Source organism: Doryrhamphus excisus, linkage group LG20, assembly GCF_037039965.1.
Source record: "Doryrhamphus excisus strain RoL-2023G ecotype Guam linkage group LG20, RoL_Dexc_Guam_v1.1, whole genome shotgun sequence".
Lineage (NCBI taxonomy): Eukaryota > Metazoa > Chordata > Actinopteri > Syngnathiformes > Syngnathidae > Doryrhamphus > Doryrhamphus excisus.
This window is the reverse complement of record NC_136376.1, coordinates 5440547-5461832: the sequence shown is the minus strand read 5'-3', so window position 1 is coordinate 5461832 and position 21286 is coordinate 5440547. Positions and strand designations below refer to the sequence as shown.

At 42.9% G+C, this 21286-nt stretch overlaps 3 protein-coding genes across 3 annotated transcripts; 2 read left to right on the top strand and 1 right to left on the bottom strand.

Moving 5' to 3' along the window:
• Positions 1–3316: 3316 nt before the first annotated feature.
• fbxo5 (F-box protein 5) lies at positions 3317–7153 on the bottom strand. The gene is made up of 6 exons (XM_058058578.2): positions 6966–7153; positions 5710–6304; positions 4744–4914; positions 4562–4652; positions 4268–4483; positions 3317–3959 (listed from the first exon to the last, which is right to left on the bottom strand). Exons 2-6 carry the CDS (start codon positions 6255–6257, stop codon positions 3699–3701), a joined length of 1287 nt encoding a protein of 428 aa, XP_057914561.2. The 5' UTR covers positions 6258–6304; positions 6966–7153; the 3' UTR covers positions 3317–3698.
• Positions 7154–7614: 461 nt separating this feature from the next.
• On the top strand, positions 7615–11147 carry mtrf1l (mitochondrial translational release factor 1-like). The gene is made up of 8 exons (XM_058059104.2): positions 7615–8354; positions 8440–8519; positions 9448–9552; positions 9656–9734; positions 9829–9992; positions 10090–10207; positions 10557–10693; positions 10858–11147. The coding sequence occupies exons 1-8, from the start codon at positions 7964–7966 to the stop codon at positions 11068–11070; spliced, it is 1287 nt and encodes a 428-aa protein (XP_057915087.2). The 5' UTR covers positions 7615–7963; the 3' UTR covers positions 11071–11147.
• Positions 11148–11776: 629 nt separating this feature from the next.
• desi2 (desumoylating isopeptidase 2) lies at positions 11777–21219 on the top strand. Its single transcript, XM_058059106.2, has 5 exons — positions 11777–12265; positions 16867–16939; positions 17024–17117; positions 17448–17589; positions 19348–21219. The coding sequence occupies exons 1-5, from the start codon at positions 12218–12220 to the stop codon at positions 19612–19614; spliced, it is 624 nt and encodes a 207-aa protein (XP_057915089.2). The 5' UTR covers positions 11777–12217; the 3' UTR covers positions 19615–21219.
• The last annotated feature ends 67 nt before the right edge of the window (positions 21220–21286 follow it).

Here is a 21286-nt window from a genome sequence, read left to right as displayed (position 1 = left end):
TAAATGATCCTGAGTCAGAGAGGGACTAAAAGGCCACAGTAGCAATTAATCAGCCGCCACCACTGTGATGTGGGTATCAGACACCATAGCCGGAAAAACGACAATATAGTTGAAATACAATTGTATAGTCATACCAAGGGTGTTCAAACTTATTACACAGAGGAACAAAAAGTGAAAAAAGACAAGAAATGAAAAAAGTGTGTGTGTGTGTGTGGGGGGGAGGGGGGCACATTGATACATTTTGTGCATTAAAGATGCTGAAATGAGTCCAGTGTATGTCAGCGCATGCTAAGCTATCTGAACACAACATTGACATCTTAGTTTTGTTTGAAAAAAAGGCCAATGAGGCTAATATATAATAATACATCTCATTAATAATGAATTCATTATTAATGAAAATGGTCTCCAGACTGCACTTTAGATGCACCTGCTATAGTTTTACATAAAAGTTATTAAAATACTATAGGGAATAGTAAAATACATCTAAATTAATTAATTAATGGCTGGTTAGTAATTCAACAAAATCACATGAAAGTAAAACAAACACGTGGGCTTGTGTCTGTGTTTTTTGTTGTTTTCGGCATGACTTCCGGTTTGACCTTTATTTTGTCATGCCCATATCCTGTGTTTGCCCTCCTATGACAACTTTATGCTCTGTTTAACGCTGGCAGCGTCCGAATTAGTTCTTCAATTTCATTTGCATGAGTTGCTCTATTGTTTTTGAGTCCTTGCACTTTTTGGAGGGCAAAGCATATAAGTTTATATAATAAACGCAGGATTTTGCTACAGATGACGCGAAGACATTTTCAATCTCCTCAAATGTGGCTGAGCAACAGCTTTGAGGCCCCCTGTTGGCTCTGGGGGCCGAGGCAGTGGCTTAGTTCGCCTGTAGCAGGAAACGGCCCTGCTTTACTATTACTTTTACATGCAGAAAACAATTCGAAAGTGATGAAAGAAGGGATAAATAAACATTTAAGCTTACCTTTACCTTCAGTAAGGATGTGATGTGACTGAAAACTGGAAGGTGTTGCTACAAGTTGATCTCGCTGCCACTGCCAGATATTCACTTCAGGCAAGGTAAAAGTAACCTTAAACGTTTAATTATCCATTTCCTTCGTAATGTATATGCATTTAGTATTGTTTTTCGCATTAAACTATAATTGTAAAACTATAAGAACGTGTTTTGAGAGTCAACTGCTAATGACGTCATTCACGGGCGACAAAACTTCCGGGTTCGGTTGCCATTTTGTAAGCTAGCTAATAGAATGCTAAAAAGGAAAGGCATTTTGTGATTAAAAAAAATACATTAACACAGCTGGACTTATTCATTGTGTATTAATCATGTTATACGTGTGTGGTAGTGTATTGTACGTTAACTAGAGGATACAGCAGACTGAGACAAAATTGTGTGTAGATTTACAAACTGAGGTTTCCACTGTACTTTAAATCTATCCAGCCCACATCTGCAAAGGGTCCACATATCACTTATGTATCTAAATCACTGACTTATTACATTCTCTTCTGTTTTAATTTCTTTGTCATTTCATATGTATTTATATGAATAGTTTTGCGTTTTTCCTTTTATGTTGGTGTCTGCAGTATAATCTACTACCATATGCAGTAGGTTCACTACTGTTTATTATCCTGGCTTTTGTTTCTATATATCACATGCAGACCTTAAATCACCTGCAAAGCCACCACCGCTCTGAAAAAAGCTTTGCAAAAAAATGTAAAAAAGAGATGACACACGAATGAGGTGCGTCATCAGATTACAAGTGAAAAGAGGATGCGGAGACAAATGAGCAAAATGTCAAAATGTGAGTTAACCGTTCAACATGAGTGGTGCCATTCATGACTCATCCAAAATAAGCTGCACAGTACAATAGTTAGTAACAGTTGACCTGCAACACTGAGGGATGTCTACACTATTGATTGAGTCATTTTATTTCTTACGTATCTGAACCGCAAGGTGTTAGTTCAACTTGAAACCATGCAACACAATACTACGATGGGGCATTAGGACCACCTTGGTGATTTTGAGAATAAAGTCGTAAATTTGTGAGCAAAAAGTCCTAAATTTAGAAGAAAAAAAGGCATATATTTTTTGGGAGAAAAAAGTTGTAAATTTATGATTTCATTCTCATACGTTTTTTTTCTTGTAAATTTACAGGAATACAAAAGAAAGAGGTAAATTTACAAAAAAAGGACAACAAAAAAGTAGTAAATTTATGATTTTATTCCCTTACATTTATCAGAAAAAATCATATGAGAAAAAGTCATACATTTCCAGGAATAATGTCATATTTAGGAGGAAAAAAGTCTGAAATTTATGAGAAAAAGTTGTATTTATAAAGTCATATATTAGGACAAAAGGTTGTAAATTTACATGAATAAAGTGAACAGCTTGACTATGGGAGTAAAGTACTATTACAAAAAGAATTGTATTGTATGATTATTCAAGAAGAAAAAAAAATGGGGGCGCTGATACCAACAGGCTTTTCCACTGCAAACCAACAGTTTGTCTCACAAAGCTGAAATGCAGTTTTACCTTGAAGTATACATCTAACTTTTTAGCTCTTCAAACTGGCCCTTGCTTGCATCCTTTTATTTTTCCACATCCCTTGCTGGAAAAAGTTTGGTCACCCACCCGCCTTTGAAAGAACACTGAGGGAAAACGCTGCCATCCAGTGGCAGAAACCTCAGTGTGACGCCTGCTTATTTATTGAACTGGAACTTTTTATAATTTTAAATTCTTTAACTTTGCCTAAAAAAACTATTAAATTAAATGATTTTATACAGTAAAGCACCTTGAGAGTGAAAAATGCTTAGTTACACACTTACTAGCCTCTTCTCCAAGGCTTCATCCACTTTCAGGCCCCGAGGACAGACAAGAACATGTTAACATCTGTGTAAATGGGTGCAGTACCAATTACAAGTTACTTGTGATCATAATATTCCTATTTCAGGCTCATCTGCTCCAGCATGTTTATACGTATATCTGCACACATTCAACATTTCTGCAGAGTAGTCAACAAAAGCCCTGTTAATGCCGAAAATTGTCAGACCGCTTAAAACAAAACCATGCACATTGGTATTTGCACAAATATAATCTAAAAGGCACTTAATGTGATATTTTTTTTGGCACAACAGGATGACTAGCCTATAATAAGACATCAATGTAATACTAGTTTGGCAACAACTTTTGTGCAAGGAACCAAGATAAGAGTACATTTTGCATAATTTTAAATGCTAAAGGGCGCCAAAGAGAAAAAGTATCAACCCAACAATACAATTCAAGAGGAAAGCCACGACAAGAGAAGTTTCATGAAACATCTATTAGGTTGGAATGTCAATACAAATACAGTGCATTTCAACATACAGGAGGACATTTATTTAAAACAAGCACAAGAGGAAAAACAGTGAAATATTTACAACCATGAATCAATTTAAAACATCATTAAAATATCCAATTTAAAGTACCAGTTCTTTTTGGTTTTGTATCAATGGAAACAGTATATATTTTCCCCAAATAAGACCCAGTCGCCGGGTGATTGTCCAGTTTCAGAACAAGTGCTTCCATCCATTCAGTCAGGTGTGTGTGTGTATAACAGCAGTTTTAAAATCACCCACACGTCCACACTGAACTTGTGTGGAAAACAAACCCCACTGGCGTGACCGCTTTAAATGCAAGTCAACCACTATAACCTCCTCACGTTCCTTTTGCTCTGAGCGCTCCCCGCAAGGATGGTGGTGCTTTTGGGGGAGGTGAAATGGGACCACAAGGTCGCCACCCGGCACGGGGCAGAACCGTGAAAGGCCTCCTGGCAGCAGGTGCAGAAGTCGAACTGACAGGTCCGCCGCGTGCAGGTGGCCCGCTGGATCTCGGCCGAGTGAGTCGCCGGTGAGCCACATTGGCTGCAGCGCCGCAGAGACTGGTGTTGCTTCAGGCTGCTGGCGGCCTAAAGCATGGGTACGGAAACATGTGATCGGTAAAACAAATAAAACCACCAGACTTCTCAAAACGTGTCATGGCTGACATTTTAAAATGCAATTTCTTGGCAAAATGGCTTTGGGGGAAAAAAAGTATTGAAAAAAACAGGACCATTTACCATAAAAAATTGAAAATGAAAAGTTACTGTACACGTCAACCACATCTTAACTGATTCCGTTCAAATCAATTGTGGTGATTTATATAAAAAAAGGCAAAAACTTCTGCACACCACCAATTTGTCAACATTGTGGCATAATCTTCCATATTTTCACCAACCTGCGTGAATTCCTTGAAGCGAGAACGCTGCAAGGTAGACTTGCTGCCCTTCTGTGTGGGAGCTGTCCGTCTGACGCCAGAGCTTGTAGACAAGGATGGTGATGCTGATGGAGGGTGCGCAGAGGCCACCTTCTGCACGCAGGACAGCACCACCCTGGACACGGCCGTGTCTCTCGTCAGATCGCAATCCTTTAGCCTCTCAGAGCTGACTGACTCCTGAAAACAAGAACCATATCAGTACCCGTGCACTGAACACAGCGATGTCCGACGTTGTTTAAGCGACACCGTCCTCACCTGAAGCCTCTGCTCTGCTTGCTCACACCTTCTCAGGGCGGCGCCGTCTTCACAAATGATCTTTCTCCATGTCCTGCTCACCTTCCTGCAGCTGCGTGTCGAGGAAAAAAAACCCAAACATGAATAAAATGACGCCGGGGCAGACAGACAGTCTAGTGGGTCCCTGTTGAAATGCTAGATACCTGATGAGGTCTAGATCTCCAAGCAAGGCCAGGATTTTGGCGAGGATGCATCTCATGTTCTTGGACAGAAGAGATGAAAAGACATCCACGTACTCCAGGCCCATTTGGCGTCCGATCACCTGATGCAGGAGGTGATCCTCAGCCACCTTGGAGATGATGCTCCAGTCGTACCTGAGTCCCACAAACAAAAGGCACAATTAATAATGACTAAGATGAATGGCGGAACATTTCATATGAAACTTCATCTTCAGACCAATTTCAACACACAATTGTTTAATCTTAAGCAAAGAAGATCTTGCTTAATCCCACCCCCTTTCCATATCACAGCTACTGGCGAACAAGGCCAAAGCGCATCGCTACCTCCGCAGGCAAACCCAACCCCTGGTGCACCAGCACCCTTTACCGTCTCCCCACAAAAGGAGCAGAGCGACAAAATCCAGAAAATATGATAAATCCAGATAAATCTCATGGTTCAGTTAGAGCTAGCATGCAAATAGTATAATAGTTTGATTTTATAGAGCACTTTTTTTCAATATTTCATTCACTCCTCAATCACAGCCCGGTGGTGGTCATGTACATCTGTAGTCACAGCTGCCCGCAGGTGGACTGACAAAAATGTGGACATTCATACAACAGTGTGGGCAGTACCGGAGTGTCCTGCCCAAGGACACAACACTAGGGTGGGGTGTAAGGAGCCAGGATGACCTGCTCTACCTTCTGAGCCACTGTATTTACAAACCATACATAGTTTAATATTTCTGCTCATATGATGCATATTTGTGGGGGCTACCATTGGTTTACATGTTCCCCCACTTTGCAAAAAATCCACTGCATGGAATTCTGTTGCATCTTGACTAGTGGTTGCTCTGAAATTCCACACTTCTCTGGAATGCAGCTGCTCAACATGAAGACCAACAACCCCCCCCCCCCAAAAGTTTTGTAACCGAGTGTGCAATAGAGCCTCACCTCTTTGTCCTCTGATAACTCTTATGGAGCTCTTCACACACAGCCTGCTGGAACTTTATGATGGGCAGGTTGGAGTTCCCGCAGTGGTCGGACGGGGTGGACGACAAGGAGTACGTCAGCCGCCTGCAGTGATTCACAGGTGTAGAAGCCGCCACCAGCGTCGCTGTGCTAAAACCTGTGCCCTCTTGACAGAGAGTTGACCGTTTTGGCAATGGAAGGACTTTCAGTGGTATTGCTAGGCCATGGTCGTAGTCTTCCTCGGTTTGACTGTTTTGCAAAGACAAGTAGCCGCTGTCCTCCAGTACTTCCTCCGAAGTCCTCTCATGCTCCTTGAAGGTCTGATTTTCTTTGTCATGGATCACTCCCAAGGTGCTATGGTGGGATGCCAGCACCCCAGTGGAGACTTTCTCAGCTGGGGGACATAGTGGTTTGACAGGCAGGGGTTCTTTTGAAGGTGACTCTTTCACATGAAGACCAAAGGCCTTCTCTGGAGGGCATTTCTCCATGTTTCTCTTGGCCTTGGCTATGTCATACTGTGGGCACTTCATGTTGTCTGTTTTTCAATTGTACACACTCACTTTGGTTAATTATATTCCTGTGAAAGGAGACAAACCACTGATGTTATTTCAAAGTTAAAATGTTAACATGCTGCACAGGTATAGCGTTGTATAGCATAGCATAGCTGGTAGCATGCAAGCTAACGTGGCTACACCAAATAGGCAATATTTTATGCAACATAAGATGCAATGACAGGGTAGTTGTACTGTGTTACTATTATCATATGTCCTGGATGTAGTCAGCGAGTGTTTTGTCGCATTTTAGTGAAGGAATACAGATTATTTTAACCAATGTAAATTTGGCGCCGAGCAAACTTCGCTCGACGTCTTGACAAACAGGCTCTGTCCTTTACACACTAAAAAATACACTATAACGCCTCAATATAATACGTTATTAAAGCATAATTGGTCGTGTATAATAGTGTATAAAGGTCAATGGATGTTACAAGGTGTCCAGCAAACAAGATGTCCGGGAAGTGTTGCTAGGTTGGAACAGCAGAGCAGAGACAAGACTTTATCGGTGTGCGTAACACCACCGTTGAAAATAACGGAATTACTCACAAAAAACCACGACAGCCTAGCGTTATTGGGGGTTATACAGATAAAACTACAAAAATCTACATTTTACAGTTCGATGGTCACAGCATACATTCGTAGTTGACAGCTCGGCGGCAAAGGGCATAAATTAAAGTGTCTCACCTGAATAATTCTTCTCATTTGTTCTTTACTTTTTGTGCTTCAGTTATCTCTCCGGCTGTGTAGATCAAAACTAACGGTAGAGCTCGGCAACTCTTCCTCTCATCGCCCTCTCGTTTTTTGAATTCGGCGCTGAGAAGGCGCAAAAGCTTTCCAAGAGAGGCGGGCGTTTCACCATTTAAATATCCAGCCAATCAGCGGTCGCCACAGAGGGCGAGAGCGGAAGTGTCGAGTGGGGAATGATGCGGCGCATGCGCAGCAGAAGGCGGGCATTTCCCCTTTTAAACATTCAGCCAATCACATGCTACTGCATACACCGAAGCCACAACGCCTTAGTTAAAATCAGTTTACCACAGTTTTGTCTGTTATTGTCGGTAAGGACATGAAACATTAACGGAAAAGTTATTAAAGCCTCAAGGGATTGTATTTATTACTGCTCTTTCACATTTTTATTGTATTTGCTTTAAGTTATAAGTTAAGTTTAAGTTATATTTTTATTTATGCTGGTTGTTATTTCGCTATTCATTGATGTTGTTTCATATTTACATTAAATTAAAAAACAAACAGAAAAAAACATTTTATGTCGCAAGCCGCTTTTTTTAACCCAAAGTGACAATGAAAAGTTGCTCACTGCGCATGCGTCTGTTATTCAAGATGTCTGCGCCCTATTGCAAGGTGGTGTTTACAGTTTCTAACGAGGCTTGCAAACTTTGGAATAAATATGACGGGAAAATGCTTTAACGTCATAATAACTAGTTACAATAACTTTTGATTATTCAACCATCGTTCGTTGTTCTTTTTTAGACTATTAGCTAGCTTGTTCATCTATGTCGCTACTTATAAGGACAATAATAAGACACATTTAAGTGTCGGCACGGCGTGGTGTTATACAGCTGCAAGTCTGTGAATTCTTTTGGCATGGAGTTATTCTTCCCATGACAAAAATGCACACAATCCTTAAGGTGCGGACAAAATAGGGGGTCTGCCAAACTAACATTGCGATGTTTCTCAAAAGAGCTATTAACCTCCTACCTAAAGGAAAGGAGTGTGCCTTTAGCTTACTTTTGTGTCGTTATGCAAGTTCCATTCAAGATGGCAGGTTTTACAAGGACACCACAAGAACATTTCACACAGGAAGCCAGCTGACGGCGCCCAAGTTACTATCCTTGGATGAACTCTTCTCCAGGAGGTCCCTGCAAAACTACCTGAACAAGATGGACTTAGAGTACAGCCATTTTTTAAAAGCAGTCAACAGCAATGATGAGCAGTGCAGCGTGGACGAGCTGAGGGCCAAGAGGACCAAAGTGTCTCTGCTTGCTCCCCTCATCCAGGCCATCAGGGAGCTAGAAGTCAAACAGAAGGAGATGGCCGAGACCGAGGCGCTTCTGAAGGGTTAGGCAGGCTTTCTGTTAAGATACGCAGGAAGCAATGTTGGTTTCCGTGCCAGTGTGTGATAATGTGCGGCTTTGTCCTGCAGATGAAGACCAAGCTCTGCGAGAACTGGCTGAGCAGGAGAGGGAAAGCTGTTTGCAAGACACGCAGGACCTGAGACAAAAGGTATGTTGGGCGGTGTGGTGGTGTAAAAACAGATCTCTGCTAAATGTCTAATTTCAAGTACATGCTATGTTGATTGACATATACTTATGTATAATATAATCCAGTGGAGGAAATGATTGTCATGGGGTCAAAGGATGTGGTTTAAGATAAGATATTAAGGGCCTAATATAACATATTAAGAGACATTAACATACGTATATAAGAGCCTTTATTAGTCCCACAAGGGGACATTTCAGTTTCAAACCACTATTATCTGGATTGTGCCAAATCTGTAGCAAGGATTAGGTAGATAAAGGTGGTGATTAAATTGATAGGTACAGCTGCTGTATTGTCAAACCACCTGTAATCCAGATCTGATCTGAATTGTGCATTTGGAAGCAATATATACTGGTACAATATTGGTATATTGGAAAGCAATATAAATCCCATTGAAATGTTAATCATTGAGATGTGTATGTCAGATTTCATCACTTCAAGTTAGGCCGCATGGTGGACTAGTGGTTAGCATGCTATCCACACAGACAAATGATCTGTGTTTGACTCTCCATTGGACATCTCAGTGTTCTCCCTGTACATGCATGGGTTTTTTCTCTTCCTCCCACATTCCAAAAATGAAATGGTGACTCTAAATAGTGTCCATAGGTATGAATGTGGGTGTGAGTGGTTGGTTGTATCACACCTCTCGCCCAAAAGTCAGCTCGGATAAGCTCCAGAATGCCCCCGTGTCCCTTACCATGACAAATGGCATAGAAATTGAAAAATGAAGGAATTAAGTTAGAATTCGTCTTTGCTTTACTTATTCAGGATAGTAATCAAATAAAAGAGGCAACATTCAGATCCAGAAATTCCAGATCCAAGAGAACAAAATTGTCCAAATTAGGTCTACATTTTACAAGTGCTGTTTTATTGTGTTGAATCCTAAATTCAGATTGTAGATCTTCTGATTCCGGAGGAGGAGGCCGATCTGAGCGACCTCGTACTGGAAGTCACGGCAGGTGTTGGCGGACAGGAGGCCATGCTGTTTACTGCTGAGGTGAAAGTTGGGATTTTTGGAGGACTAATGGGTCATGAGGCTGAAAGGGAAAGCAAAGAACAAAACATGGCATAAATAATACATGTTTTCCCTTTATTTGAAGGTTTTTAGCATGTACGAGGGCTTCTCTCAGCACAATGGCTGGTCCTTTGACGTCCTGGAGCACATGACCAGTGACCTCGGTCAGTAAATGGAGACAAACGACAGTGCTTGTTGTGTGAGTGGTGGATTCAAGAAAGCATTTAATGTTGGTGCTTGTTTTTCACCTGTGCTCAGGAGGACTGCGCCATGCCTCGGTGAGCATCAGCGGCCCTCAAAGCTACAAGAGGATGAAGTTCGAAGGCGGGGTTCACCGCGTCCAGCGGGTCCCAAAGACGGAAAAACAGGGCCGTATGCACACCAGCACCATGACTGTGGCCGTGCTGCCGCAACCCACTGAGGTTTATTAGGCTTTCATGTCCGGTTTCTCATACATCAAGCTGTTTTTTGGGGAAATAAGATGTTGTGTACATGTAAACTGTGTTATGCTCCCTTCAGATCTCCTTCACGATAAACCAGAAGGACCTCAGAATCGAAACTAAGCGGGCAAGTGGTGCAGGAGGTCAACATGTTAACACCACAGACAGCGCTGTCAGAATAGTTCATCTTCCCACTGGTAACTTTTTGGGCTGGGGGCCACATACAGAGAAATTAAACAATGCGGGGGCTCCTGCAATTATTCCCTTTTTAAGATGTTGAAAAATATTTCAATAATTATGAGCTTGATTTCCACTTCTCAATGTGACTGTGATATTGCTTCATCACTTTTAATTTTGTGTATTGAATATTCCCTGAGGGCCAATGCAAATCAAGCTATGCACCACAAATGGCCCTCGGGCCGCACTTTGATCACCCCTGCATTCCAACTTTAAAAGATGATATTGAACCTGAATTGCAGCGCTACTTTTACTATCTAATGATCTAGTCTGCATGTATCCAAACTGTGGTGCTTGTGTGTTTCCAAGGTGTGGTCGCTGAGTGCCAGCAGGAGCGATCTCAGCTGAAGAACAAAGAGAAGGCCATGAAGGCTCTAAGAGCCAAACTCTTCAGCATGAAGCTGGAGGAGGAGACAAGCAAACGCTACAATCAACGTAAAGTTCAGGTGGGAAGCACATAAACACAGTGACTCCTCCAATCCGCACAGAATGCACAGTAGTACCCATTTAAGATGTTTGCTGTGTGTTGGGAGAACGCAACCATAAATGTCTGAATATTGTATAAAACACCAATATTAAGCATTAAAAAATATCGCCACTGTTTCTCTAGATCGGCACCAGAGGCAGATCAGAGAAGATTCGCACCTACAACTTTGCTCAAGATCGTATAACAGACCACCGCATCAGCATGACTCTCCATGACGTCAAGACTTTCTTGCTGGGAGAGGATCTGCTGGACGAGATGAACTCCTCCCTGCAGGAGTTCTCCAACCAGGAGGTACTCATGGAAGTGCTGGGAGAAAACGACAAGGAAGAACCATGAGTGTGGACCAAATATAAATGCTTGTATATCATATTTATAGGCTCAATTCACCGATTTTAATTCTACTCTTGGTTTTTGATTGAGTTGATCTGACATCTCACTGAGTAGTTCATTCAGTAGTTCAGAGGCGGGGTACACCATGGACTGGTCGCCAGCCAATCACAGGGCACATATAGACAAACAACCATTCACACTCACATTCATACCTATGGACAATTTGGAGTTGCCAATTAACCTAGCATGTTTTTGGAATGTGGGAGGAAACCGGAGTACCCGGAGAAAACCCACACATGCACGGGGAGAACATGCAAACTCCACACAGAGATGGCCGAGGGTGGAATTGAACGCTGGTCTCCTCATGTGAGGTCTGCGCGCTAACCACTCGACCGCTGTGCCACCCTCACTGAGTAGTATCAATCAAATCAAATACTGGTAAATATCAAATACTGGTGTGGCAAGATCAATATTCTTCGTTTTTTTCCACAAATATGTTTTTTTGTTGTACATTGTCTTAGAAATATACAAGTGCTCTCAATAAATGAGAATTGTACAAAAGTTAATTGATTTCAGGAGTTTTTTGTCCGCAGTTGCCTGCTTTGGCTGTTTCAACTACAGCTCCCACAATTCTGTCGACTTACCAAGGTCGACTAATCGAGCGCGGAGTCATCGCGGAGTCAGTTGTGTGCTCGCCCACTCTTCATTTTCCTTTCCCATCCCTGACTTTGCATGCTCGGTTCGTGTTGTAGCTATCCGCAGATCGCCGCTTTGTGCGTAACATTACGTCATTTTACACATTTTGTCCCTGCACGCCCCTGTCACGAACTCTTTTGGAAAAAAAATCGTGTTTAAAAGTCACCTTGTTTTTTTTTTGACAGCTACTTCAGGTTAGCCGAGTGGCTACTCGTATAGCCAGAAAGCCTCAGCCGATAAAGCCTGTCAGATGTTGGACGACACAAAGCTCATCGAACGTTTTTTTAAAACGTCCAGTTGACTGTCTGCAGTGAAAGTGTTTACGTTTCCAAGTAAGGGGGGGTCCATTTTTTTGGAGGTTCTGGCTCTGGGGGAAGGATCCGGGGGGGGCGAGCGAAGGAGGCAGACCCGCCAGAGAAGCACCATAACCGGGAGCTGGGACGAGGGTAACATCCTGATGCTAGTGATGGCAAACGAGCCGGTCATCCTCAACGTCTACGATATGGTACGTGTTTGTTTTTATATCTTTTTGTTCATTTTGTTGTTTTTAACACGCTTGGGTACGATACGTCTTGACGCAAACAATGCGGTTCACCGAGTCTCGTCGGCAGTGCTTGGGCGAAAGTCCGTTAGAAAAAAGGAGTGGTTATGGATATTTTGCCATTTTCAGACACTTATGGATGACAATGAACACAATACTTTTGTTTGTCGCTGATTCTCATGCTTCTCTCAAATATTCGGCGTGTACTGATAAACCCCAAACTCGTGTAAATTGTATGTAATTTAATTTTTACATGGAAAATAATTTCCCATTAAACGCTAAGTTGTACTAATAAAGTAGCTCCCTCAATGTTGTGTTAAACAACAATGCTTTGTTATTTGGTTGTCCTAGCATCCACTTCCTGTATGTTATTAGGGTCACAGGTGAGCTGGAGCCTATCCCAGTTGACTTTGGAGGCAGGTGCCTCGGCCCCACAGGACAAACTAGACCAGCGTTTCCCAAACTTTTCACAGCGGTGTTATTAAAGTTGAACCAACCATAAAGCCGTATTGCTGCCTTATTCCATCACCATGTAAGGTGCGGAGAAAAAGCTATTCCACACTCCATTGTTTTTAAGCTGCTGTGTCCAAAACAGAGATGGAATATTGTTGTCCTGCATGAAAGTGTATGTGAATGGGGATTTCAGTTCTTCTGAGCGGAAATAAAGCGGAAGCCAAGGGGCCCCAAACCACAGCGTTAGTAAGTCACAGTGTATTTCCTCATAGAGACGTACTATATGAGTACACGCGTCTTTATGGCGATGGGTGATGCTGACGGCGTCATGATGTCACCATGCGAGATGAGTCAATACAGAAGCCGGGCACTCGAGTATTGATGAATCATTGATTGATATGGATTCCCTGTAGTGGACCGCAGGCGAGGTCTTAGTATTTCTCTTCTATGAACGCCCTTGTGTCTTATTTCGTCTGCTAACAAGATAGTTGTTGGCTTGTTAACCCAAACAATCAGGCAATTACATCAACAAGACTCTAGAGTTGATCAAACCCGCGCTCGTATTTGCAGGCTGTAACATGCACGCTAAAGCTACATTCTGTCACCAGGGGGGCATGACAGAAAATAATTGACAACAACTGACTTAATGATGGCGGCACGGCGGTCGAATGGTTAGCGCTAGGACCACAGCTAGGAGACCAGGGTTCAATTCCACCCTCAGACATCTCTGTGTGGAGTTTGCATGGGTTTTCTCCAGGTACTCCGGTTTCCTCCCACATTCCAAAAACATGCTGGGTTAATTGGCGACTCCAAATTGTCCATAGGTATGAATGTGAGTGTGAATGGTTGTTTGTCTTATGTGCCCTGTGATTGGCTGGCGACCAGTCCAGGGTGTACCCCGCCTCTCGCCCGAAGACTGCTGGGATAGGCTCCAGCACCCCTGCAACCCTCGTGAGGAAAAGCGGTAGAAAATGAATGAATTAATGACTTAATGATGAGCTGCATGGCGGTCGAGTGGTTAGCGCTAGGACCTCTGCTAGGAGACCAGGGTTCACTTCCACCCTCTGTGTGGAGTTTGCATGTTCTCCCCGTGCATGTGTGAGTTTTCTCCGGGTACTCCGGTTTCCTCCCACATTCCAAAAACATGCTAGGTTAATTAGCGACTCCAAATTGTCCATAGGTATGAATGTGAGTGTGAATGGTTGTTTGTTTATATGTGCCCTGTGATTGGATGGCCACCAGTCCAGGGCTTCTCGCCTGAAAACAGTACCCCCTCCAACACCCCCCGCGACCCTCGTAGAAAATGAATGAATGACACCTTGCTATGACTCCGCTATCCTGGCCTGCGAGGCGTGCTTATGGATGGAAAGCGTGTCGGTGTTGGTATCCTTGAATCTAAATGCAACAAAAAGAAACAAAAGCCAGTTTACATATGAAAATAATTCTATTTTTGCATTTAATGCCTGCTTAAATGTGAAGTATGTGTATTTTTTCAGTGTGGCTACAATGTATTCCTTTTGATTCCAATGTAAGATGCTGTTTTGGGTCACCATATCTCAATGCAGCATTTGTTCCTTCCTTACTTCCTTCTTCCTTCTTTCTATTCATTCTTTCACCCTGCCCTCTCTCTCTCTCTCCTTCCTTTTATGTCACTTCCTCGCTTGAGTCGTCATTCGCTGAAGAGCTTTTATCTCTCACTCGAATGACTGCACGAGCCTCTGACGATTTTTACACGCAACATTTCGCAGAAGCTACTCGTGCATATCTTAACACACAAGCGCACGCACACACACACACACACACACACTCCTGTGAACTGTGAAGTGTATTTCTGTGTGGGAATCCTTTATTGGCTCATTGAGACAATTGGCTGCAGTCCATTTCATTGCATATTGTGTGTCCTGATCTGGATAATGACAAGCGACTGCCTCAAATCTGATTGACTGCTGCTTATTCGGTTGCTCGCAGTTCAATGTTCTTTGTAAAAAGTTGTTTAAGGTACACACTAAGGTGCACACTAGTGTTTAGACCCCGACCAATCACAGGTACCAAACGAGACGGAGCTAGTTGATTGGTGGACAGAATGGGTTTTATCAAGCCTGGCGGTGGAAACACGTGAAAACTGCAATAGAGTGAGGGAGTGGCTGTAATCATAACAACACAGGCTACTGCTGCGGCTATAATCCACGCCGAGGTTAAAACTCAGCGCTCACCCAAAGTCACTTCCTGTCCACCACATGTCCAGAATGCATTTATTACAGCACACAAGAACACAAGTCTTATTATTTATGTCTTAAATGGCTTATTTTGTCAGATTATATCTACCGTATTGGGTAATACAAGTGTAAAGGTGAATATAGGGGTGTTATTTTATAGCTAAAGGGCTCTACTGTATTAAAAAGGTTATAAACAGGTTTTTTATGCTCTATTCTGTACACATTGCCAACTACTTGGGTTGTTGTTTTAACATAAAACAATACTCATTACTAACAAAAGCTTTTATAGTTTTTTTTTGTAGTTCTATATGGCCTCTTAGTTACAGATTTCAACAAAGAGGACATTTATAGCGATGGTCTGTGAGCTGTAGACTGGACAGACTGGAAAAGTGTCCTCTGCTTTCCATTTGAGGATCAATACTGTGTCACATGACTTTCGGGAGGATCAGACAGACAGACAGACAGACAGACAGACAGAAGGGTCTACCCCTTAACCCCCCACCCACCCTTTTTACTCCTTCATCATTGCCATTTCCGCCAGCTTGCTGCCTCGTCTCTGCTAAGTGCATTTCCTGTTTGTCTCTGAGTGCTTCAGTGGGCGGCCATGTTGAGACGATGGCGCAATGGGTACTGACCACCGGCTTAAGCAATCGTAGTTGATCAAGGAAGTGTAGCTACACGGCCTTCCCTGCTTAGAAATGTTGTCATGGTTACAGCAACAACACGTGAAGGTTAGAAACAGGAAATGGTTTATATTGGGTTTTTGTTACAGTGTGTTCATATTTTTGGTAATGAGACAGCGTCATCTGTCATTTTTAGACTTATTTTAAAACCTCACTCGCTGTGCTACATATTCTGATAAACCCTCTAAGACACCCACGCGTGCACACACACACACACACACACACGGTAAGACTCTTATGTCACCACTGGGTGTTGAGGAGAAGGAGGAGGGTGCAAGACCAGTTCGTCGTCAGTCCAGTGAGTCGTCAAGGCTACAAATATGCTTCTTCTGGATGATGAGTCAGCATAAATACTCACACTGGTGCTCAAACACACGCACACACACACACACAGTCAGCCTTTCAGGAGGATTTTGAAAGTAGTAGCAAAAGCCGGCGGCTTTCTTCTTTGTGCAAATGCTGCACAAGAACAAGCAGTGTGTTGTCACATGAATGTTGTGTCCCGCATGCAAAAATAATACCAAATATTTTGCATGAGACACTGAAAGATGTCGCGATATTGACTTTTTAAAGCCTGTTCACATTATGATGTTTCATTTCCCTCTGAAAATGCTTGTTATTGCGTAAAAAACACCAAATGTGGTGAGGCTCTGGAGAAGATTCTGTATATTTATCACTTTTGTATTTTTGTAATCACATATTTATTTATTTATTCATTTTCGAGGGTCGCTGGAGCCTATCCCAGCTGTGTTCGGGCTAGAGGTACACCCTGGACTGGTGGCCAGCCAATCACAGGGCACATATAGACAAACAACCATTCACACTCATATTCATACCTATGGACAATTTGGAGTCGCCAATTAACCTAGCATGTTTTTGGAATGTGGGAGGAAACAGGAGTAAACCCGGGTGGGATTGAACTCGGGTCTCCTAGGTCTGTGCGCTAACCACTTGACTGCCGTGCAGCTGTAATCACTTATATTGAGTCCAAATATGAAGGACAGCTCTTTATGTTGTGTGCAAGCGACAAGCGTAATCATGCACATTCTTATATTATCATTAGATTAGATTGTGCAGGTGTACCTAATGAAGTGTCCGTCGTGCGTTTCACACACAGAAGATTGGATTGGTATTTTAATGGATTGAAAAAAATGTACTTTGTGTCATGTTTTCTTGTAATATCTGTCCTAACTATGTGTCTCTGCGTCCTCAGTACTGGATCAATGAGTTCACCAGCTCCCTCGGCATCGGTGTCTTCCATTCCGGGATCGAGATCTACGGCCGAGGTGAACCTAGCAACTCCACTGGCCCCATCCTCTCAACTCAAAGCATTTCTAAATGACTCTGTGTCTCCGTTTTATGTGTGTTAGAATTTGCCTACGGGGGACATCCTTACCCCTTCTCAGGGATCTTTGAGATTACGCCGGGTGACGCAACAGAGCTGGGCGACACCTTTAAATTCAAGTAAGTAGTTAGCGAGGAACCGTGTTTTTTTTCTCTCTCTGTATTGTAATGATCAGCATGTAGTGAGTGAGTGTGTGCGTTCTGTCTGTTACTTCTGCTCTGATTCATGTGCCCTGCAGGGGTTGACTGTTTCACGCCGACATGCTGACATTAGCATGTTAACAAAATAGCATGCTATCATCTTCCTGCTAGATGTTTTAAAATTCAATAAATGAATAGATCTTTTCCATTGTTTTGTTTTCGATAACTTGAACATTATAGGACCCAATGAGTGTTGTAAACCTGAGTGTTGTAGCATTGTTATGAGTGTGTGTGTGTGTGTGTGTGCAGAGAAGCCATCGTTTTGGGCAGCACCGACTTCACAGAGGACGACGTGGAGCGGATCATCGAGGAAATGGGGAAGGAGTACAAAGGCAACGCGTACCATCTCATGCACAAGAACTGCAACCACTTCTCCTCAGCGCTGTCAGAGGTATACACACACACACACACAGACACACACACACACAACTTTAAACATGAGCAACAGCCCTGAAAGCTCATGTTGTGATTGCTTCTCTTTGGAAAATCTGTGTTGTTTGGCTTCAGGACTAGCAGCTGCTATTCCGGCTAGCCAGCACAGTGTACAGCTAGCATATGTTAGCATTCGGCGGGCAGGATGGAAGGCCGGAACTGCTTCATTATTGATGAGATGAGCTCGTGTTAAATGAAGGTATCGCCTTCCAGCTCGGCTCTCATAGGGCAGGAATGCTTTGTGTTCATGAAATTGAACCGTGCTTGTGATACACAAAATATGAATATGAATATAGGCTTTCCTGCAATCGAGTGGACACTCTTGCACTTGCCCAGCGTGTGTGAATGTGTGGTCTAAATCGGCTTATCCTGCTCCGACTAATGAGCAGGGAGTCTTACAGTTAGTCCCAGCACTGAGATGCGGATTAAAACACAACGATACAAGCCTGGACTTGCACAGCCAGCTGGCACACAAACACACACACACACACACACACACAGCGTCTTGTGGACGCTTGTGTTGTTGTCCTCTTGAAGATGTGAGGCAATCATTGTCCTTTTCCCTGCGTTCTTTGAAAGCACCGTGATGTACGTTTTCACAGCTTCTGCAAATGTCTTATAGTGTTATTTTGTATGTACATACTTTTGTATGTACTTTGTAAGTAGTATCGAAAATGAATAATCAAACCCATGGTTGTATGGTATGGAATTTGAACAAAAATGGATAATAATAAATATTTTTTTTTTTCACAATTGCCTGTTTATGGGGGCTGCACGGCGGACGAGTGGTTAGCGCACAGACCTCACCACTTCAATTCTACCCTCGGCCATCTCTGTGTGGAGTTTGCATGTTCTCCCCGTGCATGCGTGGGTTTTCTCCGGGTACTCCGGTTTCCTCCCACATTCCAAAAACATGCTAGGTTAATTAGCGACTCTAAATTGTCCATAGGTATGAATGTGAGTGTGAATGGTTGTTTGTCTATATGAGCCCTGTGATTGGCTGGCCACCAGTCCAGGGTGTACCCCGCCTCTTGCCCCGAAGACAGCTGGGATAGGCTCCAGCACCCCTCGCGACCCTCGTGAGGATAAGCGGTAGAAAATGAATGAATGAATGCCTGTTTATGACGCTCTGCATACATTTTATTTTTAACCACTGTTAGAGTCCCATAGACATGAAATAACACCCCTATAGTCACCTTTACACTCATATTATGTAATGTTGTCAACATGCTAAACCATCGAATGTCATGTGGATTGAGTGTGTGGCATGTCCACTTTCTCCATCCGTCCATTTTTTTTCTATGCTGCTTATCCACTGGAGCCTCAGCTGACTTCGGGCTGTCCACGTTCTCATGCACTCCAAATAATTATTAAAGTAAACAAAAAAAACCCAACTTGTTAGATATAAGTGGAAGTGGCACAAACAGGTCAAATAGCTTCCTGGATTACGGAGGCACCCACCATGGTGGAATGGTCACATGGTGTACAATCCGTGCCCACAGAGCTTAGAAGTATTTTTAACATAGTAGTAGTGGTATTTTAATTTATGCGAGTCTGTAGGTGCTGCTGTTTTGATTAAACATTAAGGTTACAGGTAAGAGTGAGTTATGATGGAGACAGCTTGACTCTGGAACTGACTATTATGCTTTTGTTTTGAAACAAACGGGAAGTCGCTATATCTCTTCTACTTCTCGGTGTTGTGTGTGTGTGTGTTCAGATCCTGTGCGGCCGCGAGATCCCGCGGTGGGTCAACCGCCTGGCCTACTTCAGCTCATGCGTGCCCTTCCTGCAGAGCTGCCTGCCCAAAGAGTGGCTCACCCCGGCCGCCTTGCAGTCCAGCGTGAGCCAGGAGCTCCACGCCGGGGGGGACCTGGAGGAGGCAGAGGATGCCGCCGCCACCGCCTCCCTGGCGTCCGTGTCGCCTTCCTCCTCCTCGGGCCCCGCCTCCATGCCGCTGCAGTCCCGCCACCAGCCCCGCCGGTAGAAGCGTGGACACGCACACGTCCAATACTTGGCTTGAATTAAGGAATCAAACAATCACCAGCCACATTTTGGATGAGATTTGAATGGTGCTACTCCTCTCACTTCTGACCCGACTGGACCTCCTTCGACTTTTGTACAAGTTGTGTCCCAGGTATTCCGAGCCAAATGCCGTCCTGTTTTTTTGTGGCGGGACCGGACCTCAAAATCAACCAAAATCTCCACAACCTTAGCAACAGAACCTTCCGTGGGAGAATACTTTTTACTCCACTCTTTTATTCTTTTGAGGCTGAAGGAGAGTTGACTTGTTTCTTAGTAGCCAGCGCCGTGGTGCCTTTGAGCACGATTTATACTCCCAGTGTGACCTCCAGAGGGCTCCCACTCCTCGCCAGAAGGTCACATGTTTGTTTGGCCTTGAGTAGAACCCAGGAAGAGCGCGTCCGTTGGTTTTGTTTGTGTTGGGTTTTTTTGTTTTGTTTTTTTTTAAACGGGCATGACGACTCCTGGCCGCTGTTTTTGTCACATTGCTGAACTTTAATAATAATTTTGTTCTGCTTTGCAAAGCAGGATAACCCTTTTAAAGTCATTTTTTTCAGATGATATAATTCTATTTCTTTGATGTTGTCCTTGCCTTTGGTTCTGTTTTTTGTTGACAAAACTCAGGACCTCCAAAAGTCTTTTCCAGACTTGATTTGACTGTTTTGTATCGCAAAAACACACACAAGCTGCGGCACATTTTATACGCTTTGATTAAAAGAAAACAACCGCCTGTCCAATATGCTCTACTTTTCTGTAAGTGCACATACATTTAAGCTCATAGGTTTGATTTAAAGTGAATTTCTATTTGTTAAATGGGGCTCTTTTTGCTTGAAATAACACAAGAAAATGACAAAAGACTGCAGAAAGTTATGCTTAGTAAGTTTTATGCATTTTTCACACTTTTTATCTAAAGTCTGGATGCTCCACATTAAATGACAAGTTACCAGGATCGGTTGGAATGGTGCAAAACATACTTTATCCTTATGTGAACAATAAAAACAGTGTCATTTCTAGACCTATAGTGTACCCATTCAGCAAATAAGATGTGTTCACTCATTTAATTTATCCAGAAATAAAGTTAAAAGCTATGAAATATGAATTACCTTGGGCTTAACTTTATATCAATCATATTTTTGATGGGCTGAACATGATTATTTAAAAAAATATAACTACTTGTGAGGTCTGATTTCATGCTTAAAAGTATTTTTTTTGAAAAAGCTGTTCACATCATTTGGAGTGAACTTGTTTTCATATGAGTTGGATTCATTTCTACAGATATGCAGCTGCGCCCTCTGCTGGCAGCGACTTGCACTGTAGCAGATGCTGATGTGTTTTATTATGCCCTTCTTTGGCTTCACTTCCTATTTTTTTTTCCTTTTGACTTTTCCCAGGGCCAAAGAAAGCTTAACGGTCATCTACTCAGCTTCACACGTGAATGAATGAATGTCATGTTTGTTGTCGTTATGTTTTTTTTTTATGTCCAATGAAACCTCCGTCGTTCACAGCGAGCCTTCAGTAGTGCCGACCAGATTTATACCTTGTTAAAGTTATTAAAAAATGTGGAAACAATTTTTTTTGTGCTGACGATGTCTTCAAAATCGGTAATCGGGATTGCAGTATTTTATTTTGCTGTCATA

Coding starts and splice junctions, on each gene's coding strand:
- fbxo5 (XM_058058578.2), bottom strand. CDS start 6,257: ATGAAGTGCCCACAGTATGACATAGCCAAGGCCAAGAGAAACATGGAG. Junction 4,915..5,709: donor AGTTATCAGAGGACAAAGAG/GTGAGGCTCTAT, acceptor TGTGGGACTCAG/GTACGACTGGAGCATCATCT. Junction 3,960..4,267: donor GCTTCAAGGAATTCACGCAG/GTTGGTGAAAAT, acceptor CCCATGCTTTAG/GCCGCCAGCAGCCTGAAGCA.
- mtrf1l (XM_058059104.2), top strand. CDS start 7,964: ATGTTTCTCAAAAGAGCTATTAACCTCCTACCTAAAGGAAAGGAGTGT. Junction 8,520..9,447: donor CGCAGGACCTGAGACAAAAG/GTATGTTGGGCG, acceptor TCCTAAATTCAG/ATTGTAGATCTTCTGATTCC. Junction 9,735..9,828: donor GCACATGACCAGTGACCTCG/GTCAGTAAATGG, acceptor ACCTGTGCTCAG/GAGGACTGCGCCATGCCTCG.
- desi2 (XM_058059106.2), top strand. CDS start 12,218: ATGCTAGTGATGGCAAACGAGCCGGTCATCCTCAACGTCTACGATATG. Junction 12,266..16,866: donor TCCTCAACGTCTACGATATG/GTACGTGTTTGT, acceptor CTGCGTCCTCAG/TACTGGATCAATGAGTTCAC. Junction 17,118..17,447: donor GGCGACACCTTTAAATTCAA/GTAAGTAGTTAG, acceptor GTGTGTGTGCAG/AGAAGCCATCGTTTTGGGCA.